The sequence below is a fragment of the Athene noctua genome, chromosome 1 (assembly GCF_965140245.1).
Source record: "Athene noctua chromosome 1, bAthNoc1.hap1.1, whole genome shotgun sequence".
NCBI classification, from domain to species: Eukaryota; Metazoa; Chordata; class Aves; order Strigiformes; family Strigidae; genus Athene; species Athene noctua.
The window spans coordinates 50,487,598-50,500,136 of NC_134037.1; the positions used below are offsets into that span (position 1 = coordinate 50,487,598).

The following is a 12,539-nucleotide window of genomic DNA, read 5'->3' on the forward strand; positions in this document are numbered from 1 at the left end:
AGGGCAGGCAGCGATGGAGGCTCTGGGCAGCACAGGGTGAAGAGTTCAGCTACAAAGCGTATGGCAACTCCTGACTGGTGGTGTGGTTTTTACAATGGTGCAGTAATATGGACACCTAACACTGACACCTGATACAATTTTTATTGCACAAATTGAGGGTTGTGGCACCCATTGCCACCCCTGAGGAGTAGCTGTGAGGAAGGGTTCACGCAAATGGAGGATGTTGACTGGAGAGCAGGGGTCCTGCTCCAGCCTGGTGCCGAGCAGCTGGGCTCCCTTACTCTGCCTGCCAGTGAACTCCCTGCTCCCTCTACCCAGCAATGGGCATTTATTCAGAATGGAAAAAAAATAGATCCAGGTCTCTGTCTAGCTGTAAATTCAAATCCACTGCCCTAGCTGGTTCAGCTGCAATAATTTTAAGGCCTTGTGGGGGAAGGATACTCATAATTTTTCCTGTGGAAGATCTATCACTGGAATAATTAACTGTTCAATGAATAGTAAGAGTTGTCTCCATAACCTCGTAGTAGTATGGCCAATAATCACTAAAAGGGGAAGAAACTGGGTTTCAGTCAGGGATAATGAAATCCTATGAATTTCTATGGATTTCACATGTTATTATGTAAGATTCCCATCCAACACAGTATGTCTCAGTCACCCCTCTGTCTTCTAACCTGTCTCCAGAGCCTGGAATCTGAGGAGAACAGACAGGCTACCAGCATAACTGAGTATTCCATTATTTTTCCAGAAGTTGGGATTTGCATTCCAAAACAGAAGAACTCGTAACTATTTTCCCCTCAAGAAATTTTCAGTACCTTGCTGGTCTGTGTACACTTCGCATATGAGGCTGCAGAGAAATACATGCCACCTTCTATCCCAACCAGAGGTCAGATTCATTGCTAGCAACTTCAGGGCTTGCATTAAAAATGTGTTGCGCTTTCTGCCTCCATGCACTTCCCAGTCTTAATGTACACTTTTCTGCCTTGCACAGTGAATGCTACTGATAACTGGAAGGTGGTTTGGTTAGAGTGCAGATAAATTGTTAGGGCACAGACACGATGCTAGCATTAATCGCTCTTCTGGTTGTGACTGCTTTCAAAATTGTAAATTCAGGACTTCCATAATTGAAGTTGTGGCTTGGGTACGAATTTCTGATCAAAAGTACAGATAGCTGGTTGTGCTGTGCTCAGTAAGCATATCCATTGCAATTTTCTTTGGCCAGTGCACTCAATGCCTGACCTGTAATCTGCTGTCCCTTTGCATTGATCACAACTGGGGTGCCCTTATCTGAATTGTTCTTTGCTTTCAGACATTTTATTTAAGTCTACGGTTTCTATTTTATCTAAATCTCCTGATGCAGAGTTCATCAGTCATGCCAGGAAAATTGATCCTTGGCCTATAAACATCCTTACTTTTGAAATCGTTCATTCTTTCTCAACCCGAAAGGCTGAACATGAATGGGAAGAAGAATCAAATACATCACTCGTCTACCTTGGCTGTAATTCTTTGGTTTTCTTTTTTCAACATTGTGATTTATGCTGCGTTATGCTCTGAAATGTTCCATCAACTAACAAACAGATTTAGAGGTGGAACTGAGGGGCTTCAGCCTGCATTGCTGCATTGCCTCTCAGCTTATATCAGCCTGACCTCTGCAACCAGCCTTGGCTACTGCAGTGTGACTTTTCAGTATTCACACACAGTGGGAAATTATTTTCTCAGTTACACTTGTTAAAGTTAACAGAGAATAAGCTCAGTGAAGTCATCAAAATTGCTCTAGATTTACACCCATATGACCGAGAGCAGAATTAAGACCATTAAGTTGCTCTGTTTCTGGGAAGATGCAATCTTTTAAAAAAAGTTTTATTAACCTCGTTATCATTTTACTGGAGTGGTATCACTTAATGTATGTAATCACAACCAGGACGGATAAAGTGATCTAGTTTACCACATACAGTGAAATGCTTTCAGTTATGTTTCATTATTTTTAACTGTACACAGAATTAACAGAATTCAGAGAAAGAAGTATTAAACTCACACCTGTGCATGAGATTTGCCATCCTGAGCCCATATTAAGAAAAAAGAAATGTAAAATTTTGAATTAATAATGTAGGTTTTATGTGCGCAAATGTGGTTTATTATTTCTATGTACACAATTATAGAGAGAACTAACAACAAAGATAAATCTGGTGGTGGGATAGGGCAGAATAGTAGAAAATTGCACTATTTCACTTCTAATTCTCAGGGATCAGGCAGTGTGGGACAACAGAAGTACCTGCCTCAGGTGGGAATTAAAAGCTTTAACATATGAGGCATAATCCTGTTGCAGCCGCTTTACTGTTGCTTCTGCATTTTGATATGAAAGGTTTCCAAATTAATTTTTTCTTTAAGATGTTGAAAACCTCTTAAAAAATGTCTTACAGAAAATGCTGAACACAACCATTTAGTAATGTCTATATATGGAGCTAGTCCATTTTAGACAGCTTAGGATATAACCTTGGGAAAGTGAATTGGGAACTGACTGCTTTCTTTCTGAGTGTATCAGGGTGATACAGATTTCCCTTACCAGTAAATTGTGGCTATAGAGCATCTGAATGGCTTAATTGTTTTTGCAGGTATTGAGCATGTGAAGTTATAGGTGTGATTTCAAGGAAAACAGACCACCATGTTTGATGTCCTTTTGTTACACAGTTGGGAAAGGAGGCCCTGCAGTATTTCATATGACACAGCTTACTCTAGCAATTCCATGAGCTTCGGAAGGAACCCCTATAGAGATAGCTGGCCTCGCCTCCTCATAGTGTGTCAGACAGTAACCCTCCCTTTAGTTCTGAAGAATGAAATGAAGATGCGAATTGCTGGTCAAATCCTGCAGTCCTTAACACTTGTGAAGCCCATATTCATGGAAGCCATCGAATTTGGTAAATGTAATAGGAAAATCCCTTTTAAGGCTAGGATCTAAGTCACCAGATGTATCTGAAACTTTGTGGATGATACCAGTTGATAAGGGTTACCTAAAGTTATATGATGTTAAACTGGTATTTGGGGAAGAAGAACAGATTATGAACTTCCAGATCAGCCTTCTTCCTCTTCCTCTACCACTACTTGCTTCAGTGCTCCGATCTACTGCCAGGATGCTGTTTGCTGTTTCCTGCTGTTGTGATGAGTTGGTGTTACTTGTATTTGCTGCTAACATTAGTGATAAAATAAGGAACCAAAGGGAAATTACAATTTTTAACAGCTAATTCCCAGTTACCTAGTACCCTTTTATCTCATCTGTGGATTAGCTGATCAGTGGATGTAGAAACCCTGGAACCAGCTCTGCTGAGCAGCAGATAAGGTCAGGCATGCCTCTTAGCTCATGAACAGCACCTCACTGACCCAGAAAGAGTTGAGCCGGTTTTATGTAGCGTGCACCCTTATCCACATGGCCAGGAGGTTCAAGCCACCTCTGTGAAGACTTCTGGTGTTAGTGAACTATGTAAACAGGGACACCAAGGAGTGGTTTCAAACTCAGCCTGCCAAGGTCTCCTTCGTTCTGGTCACCCCCATGCTCGCCCAGCACTGCACACCGGCAAACTCTGGCAGTAGGCTGCAAATGTGGGTACACACTGCAGTGACACCCAGAGCAAACCTGTTTGGCAGCCTTTCCACCACCGTGAACTGTGGAAAATACTGTTTTTAAAAGTGCTGCATACAGAACTGTTTTAATTTAAAATCCCTTTTATTTTACTATTCCCACAGAAGTTAAGGTTTACAAGGGAAATTTGTGGTTGAGGATATTTGTGTGTGTGGTTTCATAATGCAATAAGATTAACAGTAGTAGACTTATTTAAAATCACAGTATAACATTTCACGTTTGAAATGCGTGATATATGACTGTTTAAAACATAACTTACTTAAACCATCTCACTGATCTTGTATCTGCTTTAGCTGAATGGGTTAAAGCCATTAAAATATACACATTCTTTCCATGCTGTATTGATACTATTGGAGCAAAACCATCTTTCATGTTATTTAGAAAAAAGACCTTGCTTTGTAAATTGTTTCAGGAGTTCTTAACTCTCAATATATAAAGAAAATCCTTTTGTTGTAAGAAATGAAAGTACATCCAAAGCATTCCTCTGTGAGGATGCATTTCGTAAGGATTTTTATGTGATTATGTAAAAAATCATTTTCCTCCATGCCTGTAAGGAGGGGAGTGGATAGCAGAGATAAGATTTCATGGAAAGGAGAAAAGAATGGAAACGACATCGTTGAGGTTATTTTTTAAGAGCTGCTGTTCATGTAGTCCTTTCAATTTTTGTGGAGAAAAAGACTGCATTTTGTGCATTTTGAACCACCTTTCTGTTTCATTGTTGTTCTTGGTCTTCAAAAAAAAAAAAATATCCACCCTCCAATAAAATCATATTAGCAGATTTTAAACAGATTTATTTCCTCACGAACTAAAACTAAATCGTATTCCGACAGGCCTGATTTATCAGGCAAATGCCCCACTTTGTTTGTCAGCTTCTTTGTTGGGGGGGAAGGGGGAGGGGAAACCCAAGCAACAAAAGACCGTAACCTATTGATATTACTTCTGTGATACACCAGGGGAAACAGATTGATTTAGAACTAACCCCAGAAAACTAGCCGATCTGATGAGTTTACAATGGAGCGTTTTTATTTATTTATTTGTAACAAGAGTAAACATCATCAGTATTCGACCCTGTGTTATTGTAAGCCTTTCAGACAGTGGGTTTGTGTCAGCATGCTGGGGCTATCTGTAAGATGAAAGAAGGCAAGCTGAAAAAAATGGAGAGACCTTGATTTTCTCATGAAATTGAAAGTCTCTGATCCCTGGTACATTATCATGTGTTGTAGAATTTGGAGGAGAAATAGATGAGCATTTTTCTTTTATTTAATCTTTATTTCTTTAGGAGTTCATTTGTTTTGGTTTGGGCTTTTTGGGTGTTTTTTAGAAAATGGTATTTCTGTTAATCTCAAAAAGCTAGTAAAACATCAGAAATTTTCAAACTGAATTTTACTGAAGAACAACAGCCTGCAATTAACTTTCCCAGTTTGTTGCCTCTGCACAGGGTGTTGAGTGAATGAGGGGTACAGGGTAGCAAATACAGGATCAGCACAAATCTAAATGTGGCCCCAATGTGCTGCTTTGTGAACTGATAATAAACCATTTCCCAACATACTTCATTAAAAAGAATTAGAGTTTTAAAATTAAACTGATTTTTTTTTTTTTTTAATGGATTGATGAATGAGAGTGCTAGTGACATTTTCTGCCTTAGTATGAACCTGCTTGCTTGGACACACCATAAATGCTGTGATGAAGATGTTTGAATGTTCCATTCTCTAGTTTATTTAACAAGATAGTTTCACTTGATCTTTTTTTTTTTTTTTTCAGTACTATTTCAGTATTCAGTATTTTCAATACTAATAGCTCTATAGAGTGTTTTCAGAGTTACCTGTATTCTCTCCTGCATTCAGCCACAGAATTAAAGGCTGATAAACAAAATGACATAAAACACGACAATGTGCATGTGAGCAGAAACATTCCAGCAATTTCCCTCTCGGAGGGTGCGGGCAGAGTGTTGTACATTCAGTATGTCTTGTGTATGTCTCCTTGACTCACCAGTGGTTTTCATCATTTAAAAACAAAAAGCTGGGTCACGTTTCTGTGTGTTAAGTCCCTTGCAGGGTGCGGGGAGCAGGGTACGGCTCGGCAGTGAGGGAGGGAACACAGCCATGCACCGTGGCGAGACTCCCTCCTGCGCCCCGTGATTTTTTTAAAAAAATGCTGCTTAAAAGGTTTGGGGCGGGGAAGAAATCTCCCGAAACAATGCCTGCGAGGGAATCCCCCGTTAAATGTGGCAGAGGGAGGAGCTGGTGCCCAGTGCGGGGCTGCCGGTGGGCACTGGCAGCTGCTGGGGGTGCGCGGGGGTGCCCACTGCCTCCCGCTCCTCCCCTGCCACCCGCTGCCGCTCCTGCTGCTCCTGCAGTGGGTTGCCTTGGCAGCTGATCAAACTTTTTTGTTTTCCAGGGACAGTTGCTGCCTGTTTCTCAGTTGCAGCAACTGCAGTCTCATACTTAGTTTCAGCATTTCTTGCTTTAAAAGGATGAGGTCTGCATGTGCAGTCTGTTTTAAGGCATAAGGGTAATGCCCTGTTTCAAAAAATACTCAAGCTTTTTTTTCACTGTTAAGTGTAGGCTTCTCAGCAAGAAGGATTTTTGTATTATGACTGTATTAAATAAAAGCGATTAGCCCTTTTATAATACGGTAACATACAAGAGGTGCTCATTTAGTAGCAATCACCTGTGATCCTGCCAGTCTTTAGAGTGCTGATGTGACAGATTTTATATCCAGGATGTGGTTACTGGAATGTTTTAATTAATCCATTAAAATATACTTGTGTTTATCTCAAAGACAATTTGAAATTAGCAGATCCTCAACAGTCCAGAAGACTCAGTCCTGCGGAGGTGTTGGGGGTGTTTCTCACTCGTCCCAGGTGGTGCCTGAGCAAGCACATGCCTTCTGGAGCTTTTCTAAATACTCACATCCACCAGCAAGAAGTGTCCCTTACACTGCCCCGTGGCCTGATTTTCAAGACAAGTTACTGAAGCCCTTGAAGAGTAAAACATCTTAGTTTTGTCTAAGATCCATACTTCTGTTAGATCATGGGTAGTTTAACCTCCTTTTACAGCAAAACAGGGTAGTTCAAGTGATCCATGTATTCTGTCTGCAAGAGCTGGACTTTCTTTAGGTATGTTGTGAAAGTAATTGCTAAAAAAGACAGCACATTTAGGTACAATTTTAAACATTTCCTTGATGCTTTATTTAACCGCTTAGTTGGCATTCAGTGTACTGTAAAAACATCTCACTTGTACATGCTGTTAGAACACCACACCATTTTTTAAAGCATTAACATTGCTAGATGGAGCATTGTTAGCGAAGGTGCAGTTTTTTGTTGTCTGATAGCATTTGAAAAGGAAAAACAGAAGAGGAGTTGGTTTATTGGTGAATTATTTTAATCTTACTCTGACTGTATACTCTTTTTCTCTTTGCTATCCCTGTTAGATGTTAAACCCACCCCTCCAAGAAAAGTCATCAGGGTAATTTTAAATCTTCTTGTTTCAACAGATAATGGGGTGGAGCCACACAAATGATCCTCTACTTTTCATGTATATTAGTTTATCATCTAAATCATATTATAAAGCAGCATTGAAGAAGCAAGCAGTTGTGCTTACCCTCCTTACTGCTTAGCTCAGCTGAGCTGTTACTGTGGTGAATGTATTTGCAAGGCAGGGGTATTGTAATTTTAAAAGGAGTAGGGCTAGGGTGTGCTTCCTAGGAGTTGACTGCTGGGACAAGGAAAAGAACTGAAACCTAGAGTGTATTTCATTTTGCATCTTCATTTAGTTGTGAAATTGAGTACTTCCAATGAATTTTAGCTATCAGCTTATTGCAGTTAATACATCATAGTTTATGCTGGAATCTACACTTTTTGCTTGTTCATATTTCCTTTAATATCTACAGTTTGGTGCAATCACAAATATGTAGTGGAGGAGAATTTCAGAGTTTTTTAACGTCCCCGTATGCTCTCTTCTTTCTTCATTAGTAGGTGTTAATGTTACTGTTTTCTTAAGAATATTGAAATACAGTGCTAGACAAGTGCCTCAGGGTGTTCCTTTAATAAAATTTTCATCTATTTTATGTCAAAAAGAATCACCCTGATTCACCCTGTGCTGTAGTGAAGAAAGGATTCCCTGTTAGGATAATTGCTATCTCTTTTATTTACTCTGTTGCATCATTTTTTGAGCCTGAAGCTACCTAGTAAATCATGGGAGCCTACTGTGAGAAAGACAGTACTATTTTAACAAATCCTTCTTGCCTTTGATTTTTTGTGTTACTTCTACTATAACTGCACTTTTAAGGGCTTTTTGTGGTTTATTCATTTCATGATGTAATTTACGTATAAACTTCTATGTTGTGCTTAAGCTAACATACATTATTTTTGTAGTGCTTCTGAAGTGAAGAAACATTTGTTATGGTTGTACTAATCTAGAGTTTCTGAGAACACAGTCAAATGAGAATTTGCCAATTTTCTTAGCAGGAGCAAGTTTGTATGTTGTTCAATATATTTATGTATACATAGAGATGTAGATGTATGAGCTTATGTGCACATATCATGTGCTATCAGGTTTCATTACGTTGTAACATAAGTATATACAGCAGAGAGGAGAAAAGAGTTGAAGCGTTTTGGACAAAAGGGTTAATACCATACCTTAATGTGCGTGGATGATGCCATGTGGTATCATTTGTGAGCTCTGAGGTGGCTGACCATTTCCATTTTGGTGTAAATCCCTTGAGAGGGAAGGCAGTTCAGAGCGGGGTGTGATCTGTTCTCCTGGTAAGAATGATTGACAAGGAATGAATAAATAGTTAAAAAGAATTGAATAAATACCACCCTCCTGTTTAAGTCCAGGCACACCCCGGCTGGCACATATATTCTAGTGTGACACTTTAGCCAGATGCTTGATTTGGTTGGTAACAAAAAACATTCCTGAAAAGCCAAATCATAGTTTAATCACAACTGCTTCTGATAGAGTTTTCTTTTATGGTGACATTTTAGCAGTAACTTGAATACATGCAGGGAATTACAATATTTTGCAAATAGGATGTATTGATAAATATATATGCAAAAGGTGACAGAGGCCTCTTGAGTGGAAGCAGGGGCCCTGACAGCAGGTTCTTGGTCAATTGGTGAGGTGAAATGGTTCACTGAATTGGATAACACAGTGCATACCATAGTGACTGATTAAATTGATTTGTCCATGGCTACCACCTACCCTGCTACTGAGGCCCTTTAACCTATTTTCAAACTTTTTCTTTTTTAACCATTCTAAATATATGTGATATTAAGGGAAATAAACAAGTGCAAATGCATTCACAGCTATAAAATACTGTATTCTGAATTAAGATAAAATGCATGATTTGTGGAATGTCTGCACATTCCCATGTTATCCTGTATTTTACTTAGCCCAGAAACAAATACACTACTAGAAAACAAAGAAGATAATAATAAACATAATTCTTTAATATAACCTAAATGACAATGAATACCACATTTGTGAATTCTTAGGTGTATTTATTGGAGGAGAAAGTAAAACACTTAAGGATTTTTGTTGCTGCTGTTCTTTGTTTCTCTAATTGCAAGTTTCACTTCCTTATTATTTTATCAAGAAGATGTTTAGAAAGCTCTTTGGGAAAACATAGCTGAATGCCAGTTAAGAGTTCTACTACTAAGTGGGGATCACTACTTTGAAAATATCTGCAATGATTTGGGAAAAAGTCAGATGGATATTGTTTAATAACTTACAACTTTTGTTTTAATTATAGAAGAAAAAAAGCTTGATGTTTCAGTCTTGATCAGGATGTCTGTATTTTACAACACTTCTAGTGTGTCCTTTCCCTTCCTATGCTAGGGAAATCAATACCAAATGACAATGGGACTTGTACATGTTATTTTCTTCTTGATTCAAGGAAAGATTTATATTGCGTGTCTCTTCATGGGTTATTCTGTAGTCTGTAGACTGTGTAAGCAGTCTTCAAATTCCACTGAAAAATCCCATAAAACTTCAGTGCAGTGGTAACATAAAAATGGAACTGGTTCACCTAAAATATGTTATTGCAGTTGTCACAGAAGCGCAGAGTTCAGTATAATGGCTTTGTTTTCCTGTTTCTTATCCATTTTTAGAGAAGAAATGACAATTTAATGACAATGTTTTCTGAAAGATAATGAAGTTCTGTTCATCATTTAACTTCTCTAAATTATAGGTCAGTCTTGTAGGACATGACAGCATGCCATGGGCAACTTATGCTGGTTTTTTTATTTGTTAAAATAAAGATCTGGTTAGTATGGCTAATAGTGAAGAGGAGATACGAAAAGAGAGGTGCGGAGGGATTGTTTCTTGGAGTGGATTTGCAAATGTTAACAGCCATTTTGCAATCTTCTTAAAAATTAGGCAGGTTTTATCAATAGCATTTCTTTGGAAGGTGAAGTAAATTCTGTAGGTGAGACTCCAGCTGTACATAGAACTTAGCATGGACTAAACTTCTTGGGCTTATATAGTCTAGTAGTGACCACTAAATAGTAACTGAAACAGTGCCTTGTTACTGTCCAGGAATCTGAAAATTTAAAATATCATCATGTGGGCTCAAGCCACAACATTTTGTACTATTTTGTACATATAGTTAGTTATACTTACACTCTTTTTTAATCCTTCAATTGACTCTACCAGGCCTAAGTATTTGTGCATTCATTTTTAAATTAGTTGATGATTAAGGGAAAGTAAAGAAAGTTACTGGTTCTCTCCAGTAGCATGTTGGATTATAATAAATTAAGTATCTGTGCATTCAGTGCAAGTTATATAAAACAAAGAAACAGAAACCATGGAAAAATAGCCAAAAGAGAAAGCTCAGTGATGAACATAACCGGCATAGGGTCACCATGCCAAAGCCGTACAATTATTTCTTTGTATCACGTGTTAGAATAATGTAATCCAAGGACTGGCATTCCTGGCGCGTGTTACAAAGCAAGAGGATTCAGTAAGGAATTGCTGGAGATTTCTTCAGGACTCCCCTGGCTAACAAGGTTAATAGAAGAGTATTTGTGGATGTTAGCCAGTTTTGAGAACTGGGGAGGAGGAGGCCTTGCCGTGGGGCGTTGGTGGAGACGCTCTGCGCCTCTCGGCTCCTGGGCAGCCGTGTCCTGTTGGCGATGGCACCCCAGGTCGCCACCGCTTGGGAAGCACGTAGCTTGGGAATTTAAAGAGAAAACAAACCAACCCTGTTTTATGACTCTTGCAGGGCCTTTATTTATTTTCTTTTGAATCGAAACCCTAAGTGCCGTTACGAGCCCCCTGCAACACAAGCACTGTAAAAGTTTGGCCCAGGCCCGTGCCTGGCCGTGCCTTGGCCGAGGCGGACGAGTCAAGGTGCGGGGCCCTGGGCGAGAGCCTGGCTAGTGGCAGGGCGCCGCGTCCCTCCTCCACGTTTGGGTTCCCCTGGCCGAAAGCAGCGTGTCCGTTAGGGCACGGGCACGGCGGAGGCCGAGTATCGCCTCTTTGCAGGTTTCTTTACGGCACGGGTGCACGCAGAGTGGGGCGGCGCCGCCTCAGGGGGAGATGCCGGCGCTGGTGACTTCCCTGCCTCCCCTCCTCGCCCCACGTCGCGGTGTTCTCCCTGCCAGGCGCCGCGGCACCCGCACTCGCGGCCGTGCCGTGCCGTCAGTGCCGGGCCGAGCGGAGGCACCGGCGGCGGCCGGATCCCTGAACCTCTGGCGCCCTCTAGTGGGGCCGGGGGCCGGGGCCCTGCCCGGGAGGCGGCGGCCCTGTGGGGCGGGGCGGGCCGGCGGGCCAGGTCCCCCGGCCGGAGGTTCCCGGCCCCAAGCACCGGGTGGTTTTTGGCACCGGTGCCACAAAGCGGCACCTTCCGAGCGACTCAAATGTACCGCAGCCCGCGGCAGTGGGAGTACCGGTGCGGAAGCCCCCGCTATTTCACCAGCAGACCTTGCACACGCTCACGCTGAGCTTCCCTGGCCATAGAAAATCTTACTGTCCGATGACACGTTTTATAACCAGCTGTTTCTCTTTGCTTTTAGATGCTACAACTGTGGTGGCCTTGACCACCACGCGAAAGAATGTAGTCTACCTCCACAGCCAAAGAAGTGCCATTACTGTCAGAGCATCATGCACATGGTGGCTAACTGCCCCCATAAAACTGTCTCGCAGCAGCCCACTAGTTCTCAGGGAAGACACGAAGCTGAACCGCAGCCTTCCACTTCTGCTTTCCTGAGAGAAGGGGGAGGGACGCACGGCTACTCGTCTCCATCGTACTCTCAGGAGGGCAGGTCGGAGATCTCGGAGCGCTCGGGCAGGTCACCACAGGAAGCTTCGTCGAGTAAGTTGTCTGCGTCGCCCGAAGAACCAAGCAGAAAGGGGCCTTCTGTTCAGAAAAGGAAAAAAACTTAAAGCATTTGTTATAACTTTCCATTTTCTTTATCCTCTTGGGATGTCTACCTCATGCAAGTACAGGGGAAATAATTTCATAATCAGTAGCTGACCTTGAATTTTAACTACTGTTGAGGAACTGTGAATTTTTGTTCTTTATTAGACAAATCACTCCAAGAAAAATACATTTGAGCAGGGTGCATTACGTTTTACCTTCTGTATGTGTGTGTATATGAGTGTGCACGCGCGTGTGTGTTTGTGTATGTATCTATAAATATATATTTTTTCCATCAGACCACTCTCTAGCTCCCACAAGACATTACTGTGAAGCAATAGGCACAGTATCCACAAACGTTCCTGAACTCATTCCTAGTTCACAAACAAGAAAACCTGAGAAATCTCATTCAGAAAGAAACCAAACCTGATAAACCACACACAGAACTGAGATCAAGACTGTTACTTCTCTTACGAACCAAAGGATACTTTCACATTTTAAGGCTGCCATATGGTACTAAAAATACTAAGACATCCCCCATACCATC

General features: G+C 41.2%; 1 protein-coding gene across 1 annotated transcript in view; it reads left to right on the forward strand.

Moving 5' to 3' along the window:
• LIN28B (lin-28 homolog B) overlaps positions 1-12,068 on the forward strand; it is an 86,694-nt gene extending 74,626 nt beyond the window's left edge. Inside the window, exon 4 of the mRNA XM_074923186.1 lies at positions 11,649-12,068. Within this exon, the coding sequence (XP_074779287.1) occupies positions 11,649-12,018 (370 nt within the window). The 3' untranslated portion in view covers positions 12,019-12,068. The remainder of the gene's footprint in view (positions 1-11,648) is intronic.
• Positions 12,069-12,539: the final 471 nt, after the last annotated feature.